The sequence below is a fragment of the Salvelinus alpinus genome, chromosome 28 (genome assembly GCF_045679555.1).
Source record: "Salvelinus alpinus chromosome 28, SLU_Salpinus.1, whole genome shotgun sequence".
Lineage (NCBI taxonomy): Eukaryota > Metazoa > Chordata > Actinopteri > Salmoniformes > Salmonidae > Salvelinus > Salvelinus alpinus.
Genome location: NC_092113.1, coordinates 8,901,680 through 8,927,673, shown reverse-complemented (window position 1 = coordinate 8,927,673; position 25,994 = coordinate 8,901,680). Strand labels below are relative to the sequence as shown.

Sequence of the window (25,994 nt, the reverse complement as noted above, 5' to 3'; positions counted from 1 at the left end):
TCAGGGGTTAACATACCTCGTTGAAACACTCTGGGTTGATGCCTGTTGTAATATCATAGGCATCAGTCAGGTATTTCCAGGATATCAAATTAATTGCATACTAATGCTTGAAATGGTTTGGTGGTCCCTTTACCAACCTTCCACACCCTTTCCCGAGTGCATGCCACAGCTTCCTTGATCCTCAGAGGGGAGGTTTTCACTTGACGTCTTCCGATGAGTCATAGTAATTTCCAGCACCAGCTCATGAAAACTCCACCCTTCCGACTTAAATCTGTGGTACACTCCTCTGTGTAGAATGTATACTGAACTGCCAGCAATGATAAGATATACAGTCCTACAATATTATTTAAGACGAGGGACTTCTGAAAGTTCAGTAAAACAGAGCAGACTTTACACCTGTAAAGGACTCAACTGTATTCAATATCCCTGTTCAGACAAATCCCTTGGAGACAAGTGTCCCTTGGAGACGTGTCAGATGCATAATTTCACAAAACAAAAAGGACAATAGAGGGAAACCGCATCGATTTACAACTTTATTTCCATCTAGGGTATAAATTGTACCAACGATAGATTAAATCAGCAACCTTTCAGAACCCCGTCGACTCCAGCAGCCTACATCGTCAATTCCTGTGAATATAAGAATACAATGTGTTGATGCATGTACAAACTAAGCCCCATCATAGTGAACACGGCTTTGCTCTTCTCAGGACAGAAAGGTTGGCTTCAGTAGACTCAGAAGAACGAAAGTCACTGTATCAATCATCACTGAAGAGAAAGGATCTCCTGCTGGTAGATCCCATGGTAACTTGGACACAGGTCACAATTCAAATCTACAAATATTTGGAGTGAATGGACCCTGTGCCAGATATTATTTTGTCTGGTGACAAGGGGAATTGTGTGTTAAAAATGATTTACCATAATTGCGTTGACAATGTCGTTGTTGTTGTTTTTCAGGGCGCGTACAGCCTTCGCTCGCGACACATTGGCTTGTGACATCACAAGTTCAATGTCCTTCACCTCGACCCCGGTCTCATCAACCTATGCATTGAGACAAAACATTAGTACATTTGACAGTCAACTCGCACTGCAATTCACCGACATCTCCAGGGGAATTGGGCCCATAAATTACCCCATTAAGCATGGGAGACTACTACAATCAAACTACATGGAAATTATTTGTGGCAAACAGAGCTAAACAATCTAATGGACAAGAAAACATACGGTGCCCGGTTTTTGATAATGTACAAACTAAGCCCTATCATAGTTAACAGTGCTCTTCTCAGGACAGAAAGGTTGGCTTCAGTAGACTCAGAAGAACGAAAGTCACTGTATCAATCATCACCGAAGAGAAATGAACTCCTGCCGATTACATGCTAACTTTTGCACCCCTGAATGCCCTCACCTCTTCCTCTTCGCTCTCCTCCTGTACGGTGGGCGTCTGTGTGTTTTCCTGGATGTTCGACACAGCTTCTCCCTGTACCTTGAACTTCTCTGCCGCTGCCAACTGGGCTTGCTGTGAGAGATCCTCGATCTGAGACACAAAGGGAGAGAAACGGCGATTTCAGTGCCGTATCCTTTAGCAAGAACACCAACACCTTGGTTGAAGGACATTTGACTGATAACCAGAATTGCATACTACAAGGGTATCGTGAAAGAACAGTCTAGACTAGATGGAACAATGTCAATAGCATTTCAGATTTAAAAGGAGACCAGAAAAATACAATTATAACAGTATCCTGGATCCATCTTACCTTAGCCTCACCAAAGACAATGTAAGTGTCTGATGCAGGGCTCTTGTAGACATCTGGTTTGGTGATGACAAATAGGATGTTCTTAGACTTGCGAATGGTAACCCTGGTGACCCCCGTCACCTGTCTGAGACCCAGCTTAGACATTGCCTGAAGAAAAGCAAACAATCATGGGTTATATTTTGACTGGAACCGTACTCCTTAACTATCCATTGTTTATACTATACAATGGATAGTTAAAGGTGGCATAGTAATTTAAATTATTCAACGTACACTTTTAAGATGGGAATGTCTAATGAAAATATGATGAAGTCCAGATAGTTTTTTAAAAAGCTAGTTACCTTTCGTGCCTTCTTTTCACTACGGCTCTGTTTGGCTTTGCTAACGGGTTCCTCATCTATTTCTGCAGCAGCTGCAAGCTGTGGGAAAAAATACACTTTTCCTCCTTTAAATGGCAGTCAAGGTTTCAGAATGAGAGCAAAAATTCCACCCATATGTAAGAATATGGCATGAATGGTGAAAATAAAACTAATGAAAGTATCCCTTTGGCCTTTGCTCTTCTCAGGACAGAAAGGTTGGCTTCAGTAGACTCAGAAGAACGAAAGTCACTGTATCAATCATCACTGAAGAGTCAAGGATCTATTCTTAAACATACTCAGGGGTTCTAATCATGTTGAGTGCAGTGCAAGTGTTTACTCAGTCCCTCCAGGATGTCGCTGGGATTTCATTGTGATATTTGCATGGCAATATGTAATGATTGTCCACTGTGGCGAAAATGAGCTGACGACGGAAAAATATTGTTGACGTCTGGTTTGATTTGTTGGAACGTGCTAAACTTTGATAATTGAGGTAGTAAATGAATGATAGGAAATGAAAGAGACTGGGTTTTATATTAGAAGTTAATGGTTCTCAGAAGAAAGGCGTCGGCTTTGGAATGTGTATTAGATGAAAGAGGGGTTGAGGTCAGGAGGTGAGGACAGATTCGCTTGAGTAATACATTTTTGGAATCCTGTTACCCTCTTTATTAGCTTCCTGTAGAGCCATAAAATGTAAGGATTGGAGAGAAAGGGGAGTGTTTTAAGTAGGATGCATTTAAACTGTGAAGTCTGAAATCTTTTGCTGTCTGTTTTCAGCTGTACAGAACCTTTGGGAAGAATAAACTTGGTTAAAGCTTCTCTAGTGTCCGTGAGTTATTTACTCTGAAAAATAAGAACCTAACAGATTGAACCATATGTGGTAAATGTGCAATGATTAGGGATACACGATAGAAATCGGTAAGCATATCGGAATCGGCCAATATTAGCAACATCGGTCCGATGTCTAGATAAACGCCGATGTGCAAAATCGATGTCAAAGCTGACGTGCATACCTATATAACGTAGGTAGATGACGTAATGACGCCACGGAAAAAAATACAAAGCTACACGTGCAACACAATTCCTAACCTAGTCCACAACGTCTGCTGTGTGGATCTATTTTGAAGTTTCAAAGGAAGATAACAAAAAGGCCATATGCAACGTTTGTGCTGCTATTATTTCCAGAGGGGAGAAAGTGAAATCTTTCAATACCACAAACCTAATTACTCATTTGAACGTGCATCACCCCCAGACGTTCGGCGGCTACCTAGAATAAAAGCAGAAAAATACTAAGCGCACACGTCCAACAACTAAACAAGTTCAAGTTGACCAGTCATTTGAAAGAGTAAGAACATTTCAGCGAGACAACTCAACGGCAAAATCCATCAACGCCAAGATAATGAAATTCATTACCCTTGACAATCAACCGTTCTCTGTTGTGGATGATGTTGGCTTTCGCCGACTGGTTCGAGCCCCGGAACACACTACCAAGTAGGCGCTATACTACCGGAGTTACACAGTATTGTTGAAACACACATCCATTAACGACTTGCTATGGGCGTCACTGCTATTAGCTTCACGACTGACATTTGGACCAGCGATGTCAGCCCCATGAGCATGCTGAGTCTGACGGCACAGTGGGTCGACAACAATTTTTTACTGAGGAAAGCCGTATTGCATGCTCAAGAATGTGCTGGTTCTCATACCGCTGCTGCAATTTCAATGGCATTTGAGAACATGAACACACTCCTAAGCTCCATTCGAACAACTGACTCGAGAAATAAGCTCATCAACTGTGTCTGCAGCAGACGTGATACCATCTGTCATGGCAATGAAACACTTGCTCAACAATACTTCCAAAACAGACCGTGGGGTTAAAACTAGCAAAATTACTCTACTAGAGGCTGTGAACAAGTGATTCGGTGGCATTCTCTCTGAGCCTCTTTACTGTGTCGCCACCATGCTCGATGCTAGGTACAAGGACCGCTACTTCGATGCAGACAAGAAAAAGGGTTTACGTGAAATGTTGGACACAGTGCGCACCGATGAAGAGGACCCATGATAGAAGAGGACAAGGACCAACTGAGCTGAAACTTCACTGCTTGACATGCATGATGAAATCCTCTGAGAATGAAACGACTGAACAACGAAACAGCACAGCAAGTAAGTGAAAGAAATAGGTTTCGATTATGTTTTTTTTTTACTGGTAATGGGGGACATACGTAAATGCCAACAAAATAACTTCTTGGTCAGTGTGTGTGTGTGTGTTTCAACTATTTAACTGTACTAGAATGCTTAAAATACCGATTATTTAAATTGTTTAGCGGCATCAGGTTTTTGTCAAGGAAAATACCAGATATTGGTATTGCCCAAACATTTCATATCGGTGCATCCTTAGCAGTGATTGGTTGAAATTGCGAGTCCTCTTTTTGTATTGAAGTTATGCGATAATATTGCGACGATTTGACTCTTAATGCAGAAATATTGTGGCAATTGGTCAAATTTGAAAGCCCTCACTATGCGGGAAGTTGTTGATTTTGCTAAATAAAATTGTGATTGCAGAATCCTGGAGGGACTGTTTCTGTATCAGTATATACAATATATAAGCAGTTAATCCAATCTGTGCCCTACCAGACCCTTGTTCAGGCAATCTTACCTGGGCACTTGATCACTCAGGTGGTCTTACCTGTGCTTGCTGTGTCTGTGCGGAGTCCTGTTCCTCCAGATCTGGTACAGACTCGTCGCTGTCCGATTCAGTGCCAGACCCTGTAAGCACCCCACAGAGAAACAAGCATTAGTCACATTATACAGGCGGTCACAGGCAGATGCCTGAGCAGCAGATAACCAGTTCTCTTACAGTAGCGCTTGTGTAAGACCGGAGAATTGTAATTGTATGGGTCATTTAACTGAGCAACGTACAAATTGAGATGTTGAATGAGCCCAACATTTGTTGGTGGTAAGTGAATTTAACCTAGTAATTTGAGGCACTGAAAGAATGGTTAAATGTGGATGAGGTAAAAATATATATATATATCAGTGTACAAATTAACAGACCTGCTTATAAATAAATGTTAAAAGAATGTTATGGTAAAATGTTGCCCTAGTCATACAGATTTAAAGATGGATCTCCCAACTTCAGAAGGACAGGACCCCCCCCCCCCCCAAAGGATATTTTATAGAGTTCCATACTATGGCTCAATTAACTGTATCATTCTGGTGAAAAACATCCACCAAACAGTGTCTAAAAATAGTAGGGAATTTGAGAACATTTACATAATTTGAACTTTTAACATGCATCTTGATGGGAGGCAAAACATGCCAACTAGAACCTTTTGGTTGGTTTGAAAGCACAGTTAAAGGGGAAATCAGCAGTTGCTACATCAATTTGACTTATAAATGCTTCATGAGCTTAGTTCAACTGTCGTACCCCATCGGAACCCAAAATAAGCTTGTTTTACTCCAATATTTGTAAACAACGAAAATGTAAATAAACAGTATATAGCCTCAAAACATGGTTAAAACTATAATTTTGATATCATGGACTGTCAAATCCTTACATCCATAGCCCAGCCGATTAATTTGAGAGTGATTACATTTCTCCAGCCCCACCCCTTAGCTTTTTACCAAACCAGGGATGCCACTGTTATCGTTTCTACTGCTGATTGCTGCTTTAAATTATAATCCAAAATAACAAAAATGGCACTAAAGTGGGAGCACTGATTTCACCAATCAATAGCTCCAATAATTACATGTAGTCTTTGAAACAGGCCAGTTGAGGTTACATTTGAAGCAAATCTAATACACCGACTACTACAATCTCTACTTTCTTCAACTCAAACCTGAAGAAAAAGGGAAGAGACACTTGAGCAAGCCAGTGAATGGGCAACAGAACTCAACATTGGCAGGCAAACAGAGGGGACACAGGAGACAGAGAGAGGAGGAAGAAGAAATACCCTCATTCTTGGTCACAGGCTCCGGTTTGGTTGGGGTTTTAGCAGGGGTGGGGGCAGGTTTTGAAACTGGAGGTGGTGGTGGTACAATGGCTACTTCAACAGGCTTAGGGGAAGCTACAACGGGCTCAATTGGCGCAGGCTTGGGTGGAGCTTGTGCAGCTACAACGGGCTCAATTGGCGCAGGCTTGGGCGGAGCTGGTGCAGCTACAACGGGCTTAATTGGCGCAGGCTTGGGTGGAGCTTGTGCAGCTACAACGGGCTTAATTGGCGCAGGCTTGGGCGGAGCTTGTGCAGCTACAACGGGCTTAATTGGCGCAGGCTTGGGCGGAGCTGGTGCAGCTACAACGGGCTTAATTGGCGCAGGCTTGGGTGGAGCTGGTGCAGCTACAACGGGCTTAATTGGCGCAGGCTTGGGCGGAGCTTGTGCAGCTACAACGGGCTTAATTGGCGCAGGCTTGGGCGGAGCTGGTGCAGCTACAACGGGCTTAATTGGCGCAGGCTTGGGCGGAGCTTGTGCAGCTACAACGGGCTTAATTGGCGCAGGCTTGGGCGGAGCTGGTGCAGCTACAACGGGCTTAATTGGCGCAGGCTTGGGTGGAGCTGGTGCAGCTACAACGGGCTTAATTGGCGCAGGCTTGGGCGGAGCTGGTGCAGCTACAACGGGCTTAATTGGCGCAGGCTTGGGCGGAGCTGGTGCAGCTACAACAGGCTTAATTGGCGCAGGCTTGGCCGGAGCTGGTGCAGCTACAACGGGCTTAATTGGCGCAGGCTTGGCCGGAGCTGGTGCAGCTACAACGGGCTTAATTGGCGCAGGCTTGGGCGGAGCTGGTGCAGCTACAACGGGCTTAATTGGCGCAGGCTTGGGCGGAGCTGGTGCAGCTACAACGGGCTTAATTGGCGCAGGCTTGGGCGGAGCTGGTGCAGCTACAACAGGCTCAATTGGCGCAGGCCTGGGCGGAGCTGGTGCAGCTACAACGGGCTCAACTGGAGCTGGTTTAGGGGGAGCTGGAGAAGCAACTGGGGCAGGCTTAGGAGCCTCTACTACTGTAGGGGGTGAGAAGACTGGCATCTTTACTGGCTCCTCTGGTGGAATGAGAGGTGGAAGGTCATCATTCTCCATAGCAGGCTTAGCTGGTGCAGGGGCTGCCTTTACCTCTTTCACCTCAGCTTTGGGCACAGGCTTAGGCTTGGCCTTGGGCATTTCAGGGGCAGCTTTAAGTGGACTAGAGGCAACAGCATCAGCAAATGACATAGGGGCTGATGCAGCAGGCTTTGAGGTCACTTTGAAGGCCACGGGGGATGCCTCAGGCTTGGGAGAGATTGGTGAGGCAGGTGCAGGATCTGAAGCAACAGGTGCTGGCATGGCCACTACTGGTGCAGGAGCAGCTTTAAGCTCAATAGGAACAGGTTTGGCCTCTGTGGGGGCAGGAGCCTTGGCTGGGGCTGGCAGGTCAGCAGCAGGCTTGAAAGCCTCTCCTTTCTTAGCCTTTCCTTGTTTGCCAGCCTTTACAACCTTTGGGACGGCACGGTTGCCCTGGCTGGGAGCTCCAGATGACCCAGGTGAGGTAGCTACGGGGGAACGGGGTGTTGAGGAGGTTGGCTTTGGGGAGGTAGGAGAAGAGGAGGAGGCAGACATTGAGGACTTTTTTCTTCTGCCAGGGACAGCCTTTGGGGTAGAGCCACCCTTGGCCTCTTTGCCTTTGGGCTTGGCAGGGCCAGAAGCCGCCTGGGGTTCCTGGGAGGTAGCCACACTTGCAGGGGCAGAGGGTGCGGCTGAATGAAACAAATATGTTTGTTAAAAATTTGGAAGGAAGTCAAAGCCTGAACCATGCGGGTTAAAAGATCAGAACACACAAGACAATGTTACCTCAGAACTCCAGGGTTAGGATGAACACCACACCAACCTTATTTCCGAAATGGAAGGATTTGTTGCAGGGCAGCAAACTCAATGCACACTACAATTCAAGTATTCAGGCAAAACCACAACTGACAACCTAAAGTTAAAACACCAACATCTACCCGGTCCAAGCACAGACCCACACACAACATTTTCTACAGCGTTAGTCCAATTTCATGACCAGAAATTAAAAGTGAGGACCCACTCAGTGCAGATGTAAGCGTGGCACTATTTACACTAAAATACATGTGACAGTGGTATGACAGGTCAAATTCTAAGGAACTGTAGCAGTTATAAACAATGCTATGCATTGTTTGACCTAAGGTCCCTAATGGGTTCACACTTAAAGGCAAATTCAGCCCACTAACATCCATTACCTGAAATTGTTCAATCGACTGAATGAGATAGTAACGAATTACACACACAAAAAAGAATTCTTGCAGTGATGAGGTGCGATGTTGTTCATTTTGGATGTAAAAATATAAATTGTTGTTTACGACCAAGTTTAAAAGTCGGGCTATAGTATAGACAAATAAATGCAATTGTTACTTAATTGAAACATGACCAATTTCATATGTTAAATTAAAAAACAACCCACAATGGATTAAATGTGGCTAGTGAGTAGTAAAAAGGTGTACCGCAATGACAAAAAAGCCATAACTGGAATTATTACCACTCCCTAACCACCCCCATTGGCTACAAATACCAGTGTTAAAAACAGCTACAAATACCAGTGTTAAAAACAGATACTGCAGTTAAGAGCACATTAACACAGTTGGCTAGGTGGCATTCTTCCTGATAAACACCAATAAGCCCAGAGAAAGTGAGAGAGACTGAAATAGAACAGTCAAAGGACAGTCCACATCTGATGACAAAAGACAAAGAAGTTGCTGGAAGTCAGTTCGTTACATTAAGTGCCTAAATGGACTGGCCTGTTTCAAGGTGAAACGCTGAGTTTAAACAGTGACGCAAGAGAAAATTGAGAGCCAATGGATACCCATGAGATAATAACAAGCCCTAAAAAAGAAAATGTAATATTGAAAATCTCTTCATTTCTCTCAACATAAGCCCTTTTCAACAAGCATAATAACATTTGACTATTTTTGGGGCAAAACATAACATTTGAAAGGGCAAATAGAGGCCCAGCATTGGCGCAGAAGTTTGCAAGTATAAAAAAAGAGACAAAAAGAGGGAGCTGCTGTAAGAAGGGAAAAACAACTAACTTTGCGCACAGAATGACCCACCTGACAGGAGACAGGTGGAGACGGTCGGGCCTGCACGATTTGACATCACCTTCGTCTGGACGGCCTCAGAGAAGGCCGCAATTGGTTCTTTCTCAACGGGAGTTTCGTTTAGCGTGTCAATGGCCATATCAGCAGGCAGTGGTTCAGGTTCTGGGGCCCCAGTGTCCGAGCTGGCCACTTCAGTGCATAGTACGGCATCATCAAGAGCTGGATCCAGACTCACAGTCTCCAACTCTTCAGTGATCATCTTGACTGCAGGCTCGGGGGTGACTTCTGGAGTTACACGTGCCATCCCATCAATAGTGTCTGCGATTGGCTCTTTAGCAGCAGGTGCTGGTTCTTGGACCGGAGTCTCTTCAGCCACTGCCACGGGTTCAGCAGCCACTGCCACGGGTTCAGCAGCCACTGCCACGGGTTCAGCAGCCACTGCCACGGGTTCAGCAGCCACTGCCACGGGTTCAGCAGCCACTGCCACGGGTTCAGCAGCCACTGCCACGGGTTCAGCAGCCACTGCCACGGGTTCAGCAGCCACTGCATCTTCAGTGGCTGCCACGGTAGCCTCTATAACTTCAGCTGAATCTTGAATGATGACCTCTTCTGGTGCTTGGGTGACCTGTTGTTCAGCAGTTTCTTTCCGTTCCTCAACAATGGTTGCTTCAACACCATTAAGTTGTCCACTAGATGCCTCTCCTAAAGCCATTTCTGACACCGGTTGGGATTCGACCTCTGGAAGAACAGTGGCGGGTCCTAGAGGCACAGGACTCTCCAAAGCGGCTGCCTTGGTCACGTCAGACACAGCCATCTCAGGGGGAGCAGAGGAACTCAACACCCCTGGAGTTGATAGGAAGGAAAGGAGGAGCGGAAGGAGCAGCAGGGGGTAGTCACAGCAAGTGTGAGGAGTGGTTGATAAGCTTACAATAACGTTTTTTTGAAGCATATGATCAAAATGATTTAACCCCTCGTTTAATAAAATCTAACTACAGTAATGGTATTCTCCTATACCAGATACTTTTACCAACATGAGGAAGTTGGGGTCCAAATGTTTTGATTATATGACACAAAATATTAAGAGGAAACAATTGAATGAGTACATTTTTAGAACTGGGGTTGGGATCTAGATCTACACTATATATACAAAAGTATGTGGACACCCCTTCAAATGAGTGGATTTGGCTATTTCAGCCACACCCGTTGCTGATAAGGTGTATAAAATCGAGCACACAGCCATACAATCTCAATAGACAATGTTCTGCCCTGCTAGAGCTGCCTGGTCAACTGTAAGTGCTGTTATTGTGAAGTGGAAACGTCTAGGAGCAACAACGGCTCAGCCACGAAGTGGTACGTCACACAAGCTCACAGAACGGGACCGCCAAGTGCTGGAGCCTGTAGAAATCACCTGTCCTCAGTTGCAACACTCACTACCGAGTTCCAAACTGTCTATGGAAGCAACGTTAGCATAAAAACTGTTCAGCGGGAGCTTCATGAAATGGGTTTCCTTGGCCGAGCAGCAGCACACGAGCCTAAGACCACCATGCAAAATAACAAGTGTCGACTGGAGTGGTGTTAAGCTTGCCGCCAATGTTCTCTGGAGTGATGAATCACGCTTCATCATCTGGCAGTCCGATGGACGAATCTGGGTTTGGCGGATGCCAGGAGAACGCTAACTGCCCCAATGCATAGTGCCAACTGTAAAGTTTGGTGGAGGAGGAATAATGGTCTGGGCATTTTTTTAATGGTTTGGGCTAGGCCAGTGAAGGGAAATCTTAATGCTACAGCATAGAATGACATTCTAGACGATTCTGTGCTTCCAACTTAGTCGCAACAGTTTGGGGAAGGCCCTTTCCTGTTTCAGCATGACAATGACAACCCCCGTGCACAAAGCGAGGTCCATACAGAAATAGTTGGTCAAGATCGGTGTGGAAGAACTTGACTGGCCTGCACAGAGCACTGACCTCAACCCCATTGAACACCTTTGGGATGAAGTGGAATGCCAACTGCGAGCCAGGCCTAATCGCCCGACCTCTTTAATGCTCTTGTGGCTGAATGGAATCAAGTCCACGCAGCAATATTCCAACATCTAGTGGAAAGCCTTCCCAGAAGTGCAGGGACCAACTCCATATTAATGCCCATGATTTTGGGACGAGATGTTCGACAAGCAGGTGTCCACATACTTTTGGTCATGTAGTGTATCAATTCAGTTGAACCAAGGTGTTTGTGAGGTTGTTCAAAGATGCAGACATCAGCCTTCCGTTTGCTACAAGTGAACCAAGAATGGGTGAATGTTGTGTGTACCCACAAAACCAAACTTGAGCCCATGTCCCTGTTACCATGCAGTGCCTAAATGCACAAGATTGTGACTGGAAAAACCGTGAGACCGAAAGTGGGTAGAAACCCTCTGAAGAGCGAACATACGAACATTCAATACATCTACAAACCCGAATGACACAATATTTCAGAGTGAAAAGAATCTTACCACAGAGAATCATGCACACTGAACCACTAGTGAAAACGGTTGAATTAGAAAATTGAGATTTAATAGGTTGCTATTCTGTTTGATGTGATGAGGCAATTTGATAACCTTACCTGAATTACAGTCAAATAACTAGAACTGAAAAGCAAAATCTAATCATTTTCTCATCCACTTCATGCAATTTAACCCAAATCCCCAAGTGGATTTTCAACACTTTTCTGGAACAACGCAGTCTTCCTTGCTGAACAAAAACTATTTACCGCTTTTCCAACAGTCCAACTTTAATTCCTAAAGTCTTCCCCTGTGGTCATAGCTAACAGTTCCCATTTATCAGCCAACACCTATGGTGTTTCCACTAGCAACACTAAGTAATTACCTGCAAAACTATGTGGGCTCTCTCCATAAACCCTGTACTGTAGTTTCTCATCAACTTCATTAACAGGCACCTGTGGCACTGAACATCCAGGATCTTCTCCCATCAATATTAGTAGTCTTCACTTGTTCAGCACCTTCTTCGGCTGCCATCATGACCAGTGGTCTTCAAAAGCAAATCTGTGGCCTTCACCAGCTCCAACACATTGTCTCTTCAGGAAACATGGCGATTCATCAGCTTATAACCGTCATGGTTTTCAACACTTTACTCTTCCGGTTCAGGGCTTGGTAGTGAGGAAATCCATAACAGTGTCACCAATTACCTCCACGTGCATATTGACGCATCTTTGTTATACTAATCAGAATTTTTTTGCTGCAGCATGAAAATGAAATGAGAAAATGCTTTAAGAAAACCATCAATACTAATTCCATTCAAAACCAATGTTTCTTAAATGACTTGAAAATAAAGCTCCATAAGCTACTTCACAGAAGCAGCTTACCTTTGCCATCAAACATTTAGTAAAATCAATGCCATAAAAAGGCCCGCAAATTGTGAGCATAACTTTACCAACCATATCACTAACATGGTCAAAGAGAATGTAGGTGTGAATATTTAAAGAAAATAAAGCTGGTCTAAAAACTAAATCTATATTTCCAGAAGCATAAGGAATTCCTACTGCTGTATGATAAGTCAGTGACACTTTTTAATGCCGAGGTTGCTAATAAAATAGTATCACGTATACTGAACAAAAATATAAAATGAAACATGTAAAGTGCTGGTCTCACATTTCATGAGCTGAAATAAAAGATCCCTGAAATGTTCCATGTGCACAAAAAGCGTATTTCTCTCAAATTGTGTGCAAAAATGTGTTTACATCCCTGTTAGTGAGCATTTCTCCTTCGTCAAGATAATCCATCAACATGACAGGCGTGGAATATCAAGAAGCTGATTAAACAGCATGATCATTCCATAGGTGCACCTTGTGCTGGGGGCAAAAATCCACTAAAATGTGCAGTTTTGACACACAACACAACGCCAGAGATTTCTCAAGTTCAGGGAGAGTACAATTGGAATGCTGACTGCAGGAATGTCCACCAGAGCTGTTGCCAGAGAATTTAACGTTAATTTCTCTACCGCCTCCAACGTCATTTTAGAGAATTTGGCAGTACGTCCAACAGGTCTCACAACCGCAGGCCTTGTGTAACCACACCAGCCCAGGACCTCCACATCTGGCTTCTTCACCTGCGGGATTATCTGAAACCATCCACCCTGACAGCTGATGAAACTGAGGACTATTTCTGTCTGTAATAAAGCCCTTTTGTTGGGAAAAACTCCTGATTGGCTGGGCCTGGCTCACCAGTGGGTGGGCTTATGCCCTCCCAGGCCCACCCATGCCAAGTCATGTGAAATCCATAGATTAGGTAGGGCCTATTGAATTGATTTCAATTGACTGAACTGTGACTCAGTAAAATGATAGAAATTGTTACATGTTGCGTATATATTTTTGTTCAGTATAATTCATGCGTGCTGGGTGTTTCTTAAAAAAAAAATCCATGCACATGCCACTACATCAATACCCGTGCATTAGAAAGTGTTTTACAACACAGTTGTCGGTGCAGTAACATTCAACACATGCGGTTGTGAGTGAGTAGGTTTCAGTAAATAAGGGGTCCTGGATAACCCATTTGACCTGTAGTGAAATTCAAGACATCCATTTTTATTTTTATTTTAAAGCCATCTCAAATCCCTAAAATTGTTCCTACACCCTTTTTTCAACATTAATGCAAAGTGAGTCGATGACTGGCCAAACATTATCCTTGAGGGCTACTCACTTCAAAGTAAAAAAGAAGAGTCACCCCCCAGGATTATAATCTACAGGCCATGGTTTATACAGGGAGGTCCAAAAGTATTTGGACAGTGACACATTTTGTTGTTTTGGCCCTGTACTTGAAATGATACAAAGACTAGGAGGTTAAAGTGCAGACTGTCAACTTTAATTTGAGGGTATTTTTATCCATATTGGTTGAACTGTTTCGAAATTACAGCACTTTGTACATAGTCCCCCCCCGATTTTAGGCAACCAAAAGAATTTGGACAAATTCACTAATACATGTATTATAGTCAAAAGTTGAGTATTTGGCCCCATATTCCTAGCTCGCAATGACTACATCAAGCTTGTGACACTGCATTTGCAGTTTGGTTGTATTTCAGATTACTTTGTGCCCAATAGTAATGGTAAAAAAATGTAGTGTCATTTGAGTCACTTTTAATGTAAATGTTTTCTAAACACTTCTACATTAATGTGGATGCTACCATGACTACAGATAATCATGAATTAATTGTGAATAATGTTGAGAGAGAAAGTTAGAGGCATAAATATCACCCCCCCCCCCCCCAAAAAAATGCTAACCTCCCCTGTTATTGGTAATGGTGAGAGGTAAGCATGTCTTGGGGGGTATGATATTTGTACCTCTCACTCATCATGATTAATCCAGGATGATCTGTAACCATGGTACCATCCATATGAATGTACACTTTTTTTTTGGGGGGGGGGGAGAGTGGCAACAATTTAGCAGCAGAGTTACGCTGCTGCTAAATGAATACAGGGACAACACTTACTGCGTGCTAGGGATATGGGACCAAATATTCAACCTTTGACTACTCTAATGCAAGTGAATTTGTCCAAATACTTTTGGTTCCCTAAAATGGGGGGAACTATGTACAAAAAGTGCTGTGACTTCTAAGCGGTTCACCAGAGATGGATGAAAATACCCTCAAATGTAAGCCAGTCTGCCCTTTAACATCAGTCATTGTATCATTTCAAAGTGCTAGAGTACAGAGGCAAAACAAAACATTTGTCACTGTCCAAATACTTTTGGGCCTACTATATATGATCCCTCAGCTGATCAACCCACCCTTCCCCTTAAAAGAAACATGACACCACATATCCCTATATATGATAATATGTGTAAAGCTGTACTCAGCAGGTGACCCAGAGAAAACGGTTCCAAGTGAACGTCACCAACAGTGTGTCATTCTATAGCAGTGTCACCTGCTTGATTATCTAAGTGTCAACTGATGAGTGCTACCTTTCCTGAAGGAGTTCAATTAATATAGAGCTCTCAAATAACAGCCACCACTCCACTGGGGGAATATGACTTCAGTCACTACATCCAACAAGCACTGATGCTGTTGAATTAGCTACTGCAGTGTTTGAGTTCCAGGACCCCATTAGCCTTGCAGTTTAGTATCTTAGCATGCAAGTGTGATGTAATAATGCTATACAAACCAGTCTCAACTTGTGGCTGCTGCATCTCCTGCTCAGTGACCGGGACCGTCTCTGTGGCTTCACCAGGCATGCTTGTGTCTGAAATGAGAAATCAAGGAATGACTCACCAGGGATAACTGACATGGCATGAATAAAACACAGACTAACTTACTAGATACTTTTACACGTCTCCCATTGACTAGGTAAATCCATAGAGAGCAGATGACAAAAAAATGTAGTAGTAGGAACTGGATTCAATGAGTACATTAACCAGCACAGTAGTAATTCAATATTAAACTGATTATGGTAGTAGGCAGATTATGCAATCATGTAAACACCTTACTCTGCTCATCATAAAATCGGCATTAGGTCAAAATCAAAGTAAGCATACACCGATTAATGCACCTGGTTTTCTGAGCAATCTTTCAAATTATTTGCACATGTAAACACCTTAATTGGCATTCCCAGTGCTGTATTTGATGGTGTATGTGTTAACACCAGCTGAGCTAGCCTCCCTCTTTAGTGCTGAATGAAGTGCGTTGAGAACTGAATGAATGCATAGAAGTAGTTCAAACTTTATATGTCTGATCTCAAAATCAAACATGCTTCCAAAAAATAACAATGTTTGCTGTGGTAGAACGTTTATTTTGAGTGCCATCAGGTAGCCCGATTTCATATGTGTCTATGTAAAACATGATTATTAAGGGAATCGTTCTTCTTGCAAAGCATGTATACGTTTTAATCGAACTATTATATCAATCTATCCACAATAATCGCATTATTGTGAGCATGTAATCGTACTCAATGTCTCAGGGAAATCACCTGCACACTTCGAGTCCTCTCTCACCTCCTTAAACCCCATTGAATGAAGTCAGAGGGGAGGGACCTCTGCCTCTCTCATCCAATTGGTGTTGAGAAAGAGGACGCGAAAAGTATGAATTTGAGGTTCTCCCACTGTGTCGAATCTAATTTTATTGCGGATGTAGATAAATTCTAGAACAGCAGATTATACTCAATGTGACCGACTCATACGGTCAAACATTGGTTAGGTACTTACTGACAGTGAGGGTAACTGGATAAGTTAGTGGTTAGCCAACAAGCCATTTTAATTTCCAACTCGAGCGTTAACTTCTGTGTTTCACGTGTTGCTAATGTAATGATACATTCCCTAGTTAGCAAGCTAACTAGCCACTTTAAAAGGGATAAACGTTATCTAGCTAGTTAATATTGACACGCTGCAAATTAGGAGACAAATGGACGAAAACGCTGTTTAATATAACGTCGCCGCAATAAATCATAGCTACCAACTTGTATAGTCTACAAAGAAAATCGTAAAAGATTAGGTTGATGGTTAGCTAACGGTACTCTCACTTTCGAACAAGCTTCGCTTGAATCTTGCTTGCTGGATGTGCGCTGTCAAAGATATGTTCATAGGTTGACTCACTGACAACTTCCACTGAACACTACACAAGTTGCCCCATCGGTAAAATGTCTAATTCGTCCTGTGTTCTCAACTGTCGTGTCACATGAAGAAACCAAGCATGTACCAGTTAGCAACAACATTAGCAAATGTGGGCAAAGTCGTGTTCCCCCATTTTGTACCAGAGATCGATAACAAACAGTGAATATTTCTGTGTACAGATAATGATATGGATAAATATCCGCGTAAGGGGTATGCCACACTTGTCATGTACTTTCAGAGCCCTGTTTTAAATAATTTAAACTACGATAAATGGTTAGATGAAGTTTGATTCGCGGCAGACACACTCACCGAGTAAGGATTTTATATCCAAGATGGTTGTGAGAGAGAATTTCTGACCTCGGTCTCCCGATATCACTTTTTGCCTTAACTTCTTCCGGGTCGTTCTTGTTTCCCAGTGGTGGTTTTACAAAAAATAAATCTCTGGTGTATCCTTGCAGAAGTTTGTTAGATAGTTACTTTATGTATTTTCAACCCAATTATTGGAAAAGTGAAGATCTTATGATTTTACATTGATACCCTGGCATGTACTGTTATGTTGTGTGACTTGATTGTGCCTGCTCTATCCTTGACTCTCATGACACACAACATAGATTGACACAAACTGTAGTATAAAGTCATTTTAATTAGAATACAATAGGCTATATAAAAGTTTTGCACAACTGATTTTTTAATTGTTGATATAGTAAAATATTTGCATGACAATTCTCAAACAGACCATCTGTAATGTGTGTTCTCCATCTTTAACTGCCAGATTATAAACAATTGATATGATGGGATGGTTTAAGATTAGCCAACCAATGTAGGTACCAATCCCAGCATCAGACAGTATTCCGTTGGATACCGCTAAGGGCTAGAAGTCCTTTTGAAGATCTGTGAAAAGAAATTGAGAAAAAAAATCCATGATCATCAACTCTTTTAGATCTGAATGTTCATATTAACATTCTTCCACAAAGGTCTTTAAATTACACCCACCACTCTTTTTAAGATGTTCCCCTTTCCTTGAGCGAGCCATCCCTTCCAGGAATTGATCAAACAGTTTCACATACTTCCCCAAGCTTGTTCGTTTGTAGTCTATGGAACCAGAACGTTTTTGTTAGTAAAATCAACATGCAATGAACAAAATAATATTAGATCCCTTGGTTCTTTGTGATTAATTGCACTTGTCTTTTTTGAATACCTCTCTTCTGTCGCTCTCCTGCTTCTCTCTCTCATTCTCCTTGGGTTCTTCCTTCTCTGCTGTCTTGGGCCGATCCAGCGCCTCACAGATCAGACTACAGGGAGATACAATAACAGGACCGGTGAGTACCAACTGAGAAGAACCCTAGGGACGCCACACATACAAACTTTGTGTTTAAGGCTTTGGGAATACATTTTGCTCTTTACAAAGTTCTTATTATGACAAATTGACTGAGGGCTTACCTGATAGTGGGCACATCACAGGGGTCAAAGCGATCCAGTTCTCTCAGGTCAATAGGAACAGAGATCCGCCCTTTGGAGAAGTAAGGATAATTGAGAAAAGGTGTTGTTGTGCTAATGACATCCTAAGAGTATCTCCTTCAGTTGGATGAGACCGTCTTTTGACCGTTTCTCTCACAGGCAACATTTAGGTTAAATGTCGGTCACGTTTCATCCATTACTCTTGCACTTCATTAGTTTTTCCCTTACCCGTTTTGGGATGGACGCTGAAGGGGCTCTTCAGCAAGTGGTTGACTCCTTTACTGACGTTCACATCAAGCAGAGGGTAACAGTACTGCAGCATGATCTTCTTCTCAAAGTAATGGCCCTTGGCAGTCATCTGGTGGTAGAAAGTAGAGTTGTTAATGGCAGCCAAGCATGCGCTTACGACATCACCACATTGATGTACTGTGTTATAAACAAGGCTTGTCAGTCTTCACTGTTGTGTGGGCATGGCCACCTACACGTTTGTTTTGGACCACAATCTTAAGTACACACCTGCGCTTCTTAGGGTTTTCTTTTCAGTCTGGAAGCACTGCAGCAGCTCCTTTCTGACATGTGGTTTCCGTTAAGGATAGGCATTTTATCACAAAAACCTGCTAAACTGTAACATACGGAACACTGTGTGTGTAGCCATGCATGTACTGTAGACATGTCACATTTCATATTGTGTCATATAATAAAAATTGGCAGAGGAAAAGGATATCTTCCAGCACGAGGGCCAGCACTTTGTCCGCAGCCTCTTTGCTGCCCAGTATGTCCTGTCCTACTAGAGCATACTGGGGAAAGTATTGCTCCACCACACTCGGGGATTCTCAGGAGGAAAAACAGGGGTCAGAGGTCAACTCGTCATTCAAGATTGAACATGACGCTGCCCTCTAATAGTCAGACAACGCCTCAAACTAATGGTCCTTTTCTCAGCTATTAGAACCCACGGCGTCTAACAAGGATAACGCCATGTATGGCTCAGTGACTTGTGAAAAAAAAGGTTGTAGCTCATTTGGAAGGCTTTTAAAGTGCATCGTAATCTTACTTGATGAATGGATGAATTGGGTCTGACAGCACTACTTTCCTCACCGTCTCTTCTTCACCCTGAAGAAAAAGAACAAATATTAAATGACCAGGCTACTGATTTACATGAACACAGTGCAAGTTTGCTTAAATTTAGTGTGAAACCCTTTCTACAGTGCTGATGTAATCACCGAGGCATTTCTTTACGCTTTACGCTCGTGCTCCCGGATCACCACTAGCAAATATTGCCTGTGATTGAGTCTACTGCTCCATTAAAATACATCCAAGAAGAGTATAACCCTTGATTGTTGTAAACCTCTTTTAGCCTTGTGTGGGTTATGTAATGAGAGGTGGTCTTACCTTGACCAGACTCAGGTACTCAGACACAGCGGAGCGCGCCGCCACAGAGAGCTTCCGGGCAGCCTCGTCACACACCCAGCAATGCACCCCTCTCCTGCCCGAGTACACCCACAGGCGGTGCAGGAAACCAAAGTCATCTGGAGCACCCCAGGGAAAAAAAGGCAACAAACACAGGTAACAATGAAAATGAATCACATTCAGATAACGTTCCAAAATTACCGATAGAAAGATCCTGGTCCTCTGTCGCTCAGTTGGTTGCAAAGCCAGGATAGTGGGTTTGACTCACCTCGAAGGGCCCTGTCCAGGACACGGATAGCAGTAGTCATCAGAGTCCAGCACTTTTTGCAGATGTCTGCAGCACTGGAAAACAAGACAACAGTCCCACACCCCCCAACAAAACGTCAAAAGGCACCGTCCCTGAATTAGTCTGTTGTACATTCAAATATACTTTACATCTGTACAACAGTAAAGATGGTGGAACTACAAATGCACTTTCTGGTTGTGATCCAAGTACCTGCAACAGCTTCTGACATCATCATAGTCGGTCATATCAATATCAAACACCAGCTCCTTCTCAAGAGCCTGGAAGGATCCAGACTTGACTGTGTTATGCTGATTGGGCTGAGGGTGGCAGAAGAAGAGGAATGAAAAAATAATAATTATAAAATGGACACTTGAGGGACAGAGGCAAGTGATTGAGTTAGGCAGATGGAGAAGAAAGCAAGAATGTGTGTAACAGATGGTCAGATAAAGACGGTGAGTAACGGACCCCCACCCTATGACTGTAGATGGCTCCAATGTCAATCTTGTACGGGTTCATCTTCTTCTCCAGCTCGTTCTGCGTGCTGAACGACTGATACTGTACGTAGATGTCATTCTTCAACGTGAAGGAGAACTCTCGATTTTGGAAGTCGTTTTTTGTCACTGAGGAGGGGGGGGGGGGGGTTGCAAAATGAGTTGTCATCATTAAAAACTTGACTGGTTGTGAACAACTAGCCTTGTAAACACGAACAACGGCGGCAGAGCTAAAACTGTTGCCATCTTGTCCACTTCTGATCTTCTCTCATTAATCGAGACAGGTGGGTGTCCACTAAAGTTTTCAAAAGGCTTCAATTAGAAGTGAGTAGAGGAAAACTTACCTTAGTTATGATCAACAACTGTTGAACGTGTCGGGCTTGATAAAACATCCATATCTTCAGAAATAAGACAGATCTTGCTGCTGTAGCCCATTTCTTTGAGTTTGTTAACTGATTCCGTAATCCCATCCGATATCAATTTAGCTCCAAGCCTCATGCAACAACAACATGTTGAGCAGGGTTTTAAGAAGACACCGGTGACTTTGAATTGAGAACAAAGAAAGTTTCGGGCAAGTAAAGGTGGGTCGAAAATCTGCTGCTTACAGCTGAACAGCAGCCTGTACCCGACCTCGGACACAAGTTTTAGCTCTGCCACCGAGGTTCGTGTTTAAAAGGTTAGCTAGCAAGTAGTTCAATATTAGACCTCTATTTAATGAATGAGAAAAAGTAGAGGGGCATTCCATAGCGACTACGTTTGAGATAACTCATGGTCCAATCACTGTACCTGCTAGCAGCATGTGTTCCGCATCTGAAGCTACATCTATGATCGGTTGAAGATTCCAATCGGAGAATCGCAGTTTACCCCCCCCAAAATCAAAATGTAATTTGGCTGGCAATGTCTTGTTCTGACTTTGCGTGCACATTTCCTCTACATTCCCATCTGGGGCAGCATCGTGCCCATATTGCAAGGCGGATTAGCTAGACAAACAGGTTTTTAAACAGGGACAGGTGTGCACGCAAAGTGAGAACAACATGGAATCTGTTTGGTTTTGATTTGGGGAGACAGGGTTAACATCTAAAAACTGGATTTAATAGTTTGGTTCACTGCTCGGTGATACAAACAGCGATTATCCAATCGGAACCGTCTACCAATTATGGCTATAGCTTTGGACACGGTCATAAACGGCACAGCACAGAGTAGAAATCAGAAAATTGGGTGCGGCTAAATGCCTTTTACAGCCGAGGCCTTGCAGGGAATCCTGTCGAAGAACGTTCTGCCCCCACACGTCTGAACCTGTAGGGATTTGATCTATGACTGAGTGTGTGGGATGGGCTTTCTAAATGTGTCTATTTTTGTATAGTGCATGATGTTTTTCCCCAACCTTTTATTTAGAGTAAGATACAGCGGCAACGTTATGGGCGGGCCTTAGTTGCCCATCCAAATAAAACATTTAAATATTGATAATTTATTTGACCAAGACCCACACCGACAGAAATATGCATCAATCTCAGATAAAGCAGCCCAACGAGCGAAATAGCACTCCCCTGTCTCAGTATGTGTAGCCCATGTATCTGATGCTGTCTGGGCTAAAAGAGTATGGCTCGGATGCTTTCTCCAGTGATATAGTTTCAGCCATGCGAATTGGCGGGTGCTGGGCGCACTATTCGGATGTTGGAATTATTTTGGACGAACATGCGAAGGTAACCCACTTTTTGAATAGGTGTCACATTCAATAGGCTTAAAGTAAAATGAAATACATTTGCCAAAAGTATATATTTACTCAAGTCTGTACAAAATCTAAGATCAAATCATTCAAAATACTTCACCAGAGAGCACGAGTTAGCCACAAAGAATCATTAGCTGTGGATTGTTTCAAATCACAAGTGCATAGGCTATCTGGAAACCCTGCAATAGAGAGCAATAGTAATGGCATATTGTTGTAGGCACTAACTCTGCCATTGGTTCATTGGGAAAAAGCCTACGGGGAATTTAATTGATTTTTTGTAGGGTTTTTGAATAAAACACAGAAAATATGGTCTGTGGTAAACAAGCTTAAGAGATGTTATACATTTTGTTCTAAGAATCTTCATTAGCTAATGTCACTGAATTTTGAAACATTTATGTAATTAAAAAAACAACACATTAAAGCTTCATAATTCCCTCTGAAGCTAAGCAGGGTTGGTCCTGGTCAGTCCCTGGATGGGAGACCAGATGCTGCTGGAAGTGTTGTTGGAGGGCCAGTAGGAGACACTCTTTCCTCCGGTCTAAAAACAAATATTCCAATGCCCCAGGACAGTGATTGGGGACATTGCCCCCTGTAGGGTCCTGTCTTTTGGATGGGACGTTAAACAGGTGTCCTGACTCTCTGTAGTCAATAAAGATCCCATGGCACTTATCGTAAGAGTAAGAGTGTTAACCCTGGTGTCTTGGCTAAATTCCCAATCTGGCCCTCATACCATCATGGCCACCTAATCATCCCCAGCTTCCAATTAGCTCATTCATCCCTCTTCTCCCCTGTAACTATGTTTTTTTTTTAAGTAATAGAACGTATAAAATCGTCAAAGCCTGTGTTAACCTCAAACTTTATTTTTGGCATTTAATCCAAAACCCTATTCTTTCTTCGTAGGAATGGCTGAACGAACAAGGTAACTCATTTTGGGTTTAGGACTACAAGCTCTATTTGGGCAGAGCACGTGGCAATACCGCATAATTTGGTTACATAAATTTCTGTTAATGTATGTATTAATTACAGTAATTTACCTTTCTCATTCTCGGAGTGGAAACGTTGTTTGCAGAGTTCACAACCTGCTACACTTGTAAGAAACACTTTTTGGTTTATTTCATAACCATCATTTACAAGTTTTGGCAATTTTTTGTTAGGAGTGCTCCTAGTCAGCAGATCCGACTTGATTAATAGTGTCAAGTTATTTTTCAAAGTATTCCCGAAAAACCTGAAGTTGCCATTGATAATTTATTTTACAGAGACTCAGTTGCTAAGGATTCATACTCTTCAGAGGCTTTATGGACTTTACAGTGTCCTCGTAAACAAAACCAAAGCATGGGTTACTGTCATATCTTGTCCATAAACTGCTTACAGGGTAGGGAAATCAATGTAATTTTTAACATATGGGGGGGGGCAATGGAACAACACCATCTAGTGATCAGAACAGGGTAATATCTGGATGTAGGACAAGACATAAACCTAACAGCTTCAATGAATAATTTCTCTTTACGGGGAAGAAACCACCAAATTCACTGGGAATACATTACATAGGATGAAGAAAACAATACTCAGCTCGATACTACTTGTCAGACAGAGAACTGATACTATATACTCGTTGTTAGGGAGAGATTGCAGCGCGGGTCCGTAGGTGGCTAACTCACTGTTAGAAAGAAGTTGTCCATGTCGGTTGCTGGGTAGTACATTTATTGAATCCTATAAATTGAAACAGCCAATTTTGGTGTAATCAATTAGCTTAATTTCTCAGAGATCAAATTATATTAAAACAAAAGAATGTTGCATTAATGCTAATCATGAGTTTCTAACTACAGAAATTATTTTAGGAGAAGCAGAGATGGTTGGTGTCAAAACCCTCTTTCTTGTGTTTTTTTTTTAAGTGGAACGACCCACAAAAGATAGTTGAATTGGATAATGTCTTAGTGTGTTGTGTGAAGAATACAACAGTTTTTGGTGAATCTAAGTATAGTTTATTTTACCAAGTGCAGCCGACCAGTGCATGGCAGTAATGATTAATTGCGGAAGATGCATGCTCACTTGGTCAAAAACAATACTTTGTTTATTTCCATTTTTCTGATACATGCATCTTTTTATTTAGACCTTTTTTGGAAATACAGTTCATAACTTACCGGTCACGTCAGTAGTGACGATAGTTGCTGAGCAAAACGCCATTCTTTGGTAAGTATCGAATTTTGACATTATTAAGCTTGAAAAGCTGGTGAATGGTAAATTGAATGGCTGCTTCCTGGGCTTGGAGAATCGCCATATTCAACTTCTTCTATAAACCCAGATTCAAGTTAAATAGCAGGCTAACGTTAGCTAGCTAACTAACGTTACTCACCTCCTCCATGGTTCAGCCACCGGTAATATTGAGAGAAAGGGAAAAGTCGGCGGTAGTAGAGAGGCCTGGTCATAATCAGCAGCTGACATTTCTTAAGCTAGTATGCAAATATATTTTAAAAAATTTTGATAACCTCACAGATAGATGAGACTGTACAACTGCAGTTGTTTCACTGACGTTTGAGCGCGCGTTAAACGCTGAAATTAGACCGGAATTTCCGGAAACATCACAGAACAGGCTGATGGGATATGTTAGCTAAGCATTTGTAGTCTGTTCAGTGGTCATTCACAGCAGCTCAAATTGAGAGCTTTCCAAAATGTCAAAGTACATTTTTTTGGCATGTGTTTCATTGACTGCTCATTTGTGACACTGAACCGGTAAATAGCCCCGCAATTGTTATTTACTGCTGCTCTTTAATTATTTGTTATTCTTATCTCTTACTTTTTTTTTTTGTATTTTCTTAATAAACTATATTGTTGGTGAAGGACATGTAAGTAAAGACAGCCTACACCGGCCAAACCCAGACGATGCGCACCGCCCATATGGGACTCCCAATCAGTTGTGATACAGCCTGGATTCGAACCAGGGTGTCAGAGGTGACGCCTCTAGCACTGAGATGCAGTGCCTTAGACCACTGCACCACTTGGGAGCCCACATATGGCGCAAAGTGACTTCAGTTGTATTTAACTCTGCGTGGATTGACAGATGCACAATTCACTTTAATATGCTCTGGATTGATAGATTACTTTCTGTTTATAAAACGGTGCTATTGATGGTAGTCTACTGCTGTGCATTGGCATTGACACAGGCCTAAGTGGTGCTGGATTGCATTTTTCCTCAATGACCATCAGATGGCGATGCAACATCAGATAATCTCTCCCTGCAGGATTACCCTCTGTACACCCCCCCTCCTCCATGCCCACCACACTGCAGTTTCTCCACAGAGGAGATCGATTGGGTAGATGTCCCCCTGTTACCAGAATGACTCGTGTTTCTCAGGGGTTCCTCAGAACCCAACAGGCATCTGCATTCTGAACCAAGCCAAGTAACTTTTACTCCCTTATCTATAGCCCTTCATGCACTGTTGCTGTGCTCGTGCGTGTGAGCGTGGATCATGTTTGTTTTCTATACCTTGAGTATGTTGTCCTTCAGGTGTACATGTCGTAGACTGCACCTGACTGAAGTGGGGCTGATGTGCTGAAGGTTGAGAGCGGCTGAGTGAGAGTTGAGTTATCACATCACAACACAGACTTGTTCCACTTACTGTCCATCCCTCTCTACTCTGCAGCGTTGAGTGCTCTCTCCTCTACTGTGAGTGTGCTTCTGTTCGAGCACTGCTGCTCTGGAACAGCCATTCTACCTAGGCTGTCTTAGAAGTGGACCTTGGTTGATTTCCCATTACTGCACCTTTCCCACCTTTGATGCGTCAGAGCTGTGCAGGTCTATGGAATCCATGTGAGAAAGTGAACTTGTGTTGAAGGTTATCTTCTAGAACATCT

The 25,994-nt window shown here is 42.9% G+C and overlaps 1 protein-coding gene, 3 non-coding genes and 1 pseudogene across 9 annotated transcripts; all 5 read right to left on the bottom strand.

Moving 5' to 3' along the window:
- Nucleotides 1-515: 515 nt before the first annotated feature.
- LOC139557126 (nascent polypeptide-associated complex subunit alpha) lies at nt 516-17,221 on the bottom strand. Of its 6 annotated transcripts, none has more exons than XM_071371507.1 (9): nt 17,081-17,221; nt 15,331-15,408; nt 6,058-7,830; nt 4,791-4,870; nt 2,090-2,167; nt 1,752-1,898; nt 1,403-1,531; nt 916-1,038; nt 516-627 (listed from the first exon to the last, which is right to left on the bottom strand). In XM_071371507.1, exons 2-9 carry the CDS (start codon nt 15,398-15,400, stop codon nt 613-615), a joined length of 2,415 nt encoding a protein of 804 aa, XP_071227608.1. In that variant the 5' UTR covers nt 15,401-15,408; nt 17,081-17,221; the 3' UTR covers nt 516-612. The 6 variants fall into 6 exon arrangements, with proteins under 6 accessions (XP_071227608.1, XP_071227610.1, XP_071227611.1 ...); XM_071371509.1 differs by lacking the exon at nt 6,058-7,830 and adding an exon at nt 9,199-10,029 and having other exon boundaries at nt 17,081-17,216; XM_071371510.1 differs by lacking the exons at nt 6,058-7,830; nt 17,081-17,221 and adding exons at nt 9,199-10,029; nt 16,754-17,077.
- On the bottom strand, nt 699-772 carry LOC139558053 (small nucleolar RNA SNORD59). Its single transcript, XR_011671544.1, has one exon. It is a non-coding gene; the product is annotated as a small nucleolar RNA SNORD59 (small nucleolar RNA).
- LOC139558054 (small nucleolar RNA SNORD59) lies at nt 1,275-1,348 on the bottom strand. Its single transcript, XR_011671545.1, has one exon. It is a non-coding gene; the product is annotated as a small nucleolar RNA SNORD59 (small nucleolar RNA).
- Nucleotides 2,305-2,378, bottom strand: LOC139558052 (small nucleolar RNA SNORD59). The gene has a single exon (XR_011671543.1). It is a non-coding gene; the product is annotated as a small nucleolar RNA SNORD59 (small nucleolar RNA).
- A 173-nt stretch (nt 17,222-17,394) lies between the features above and the next one.
- Nucleotides 17,395-24,714, bottom strand: LOC139557127 (DNA primase small subunit-like; annotated as a pseudogene).
- Nucleotides 24,715-25,994: the final 1,280 nt, after the last annotated feature.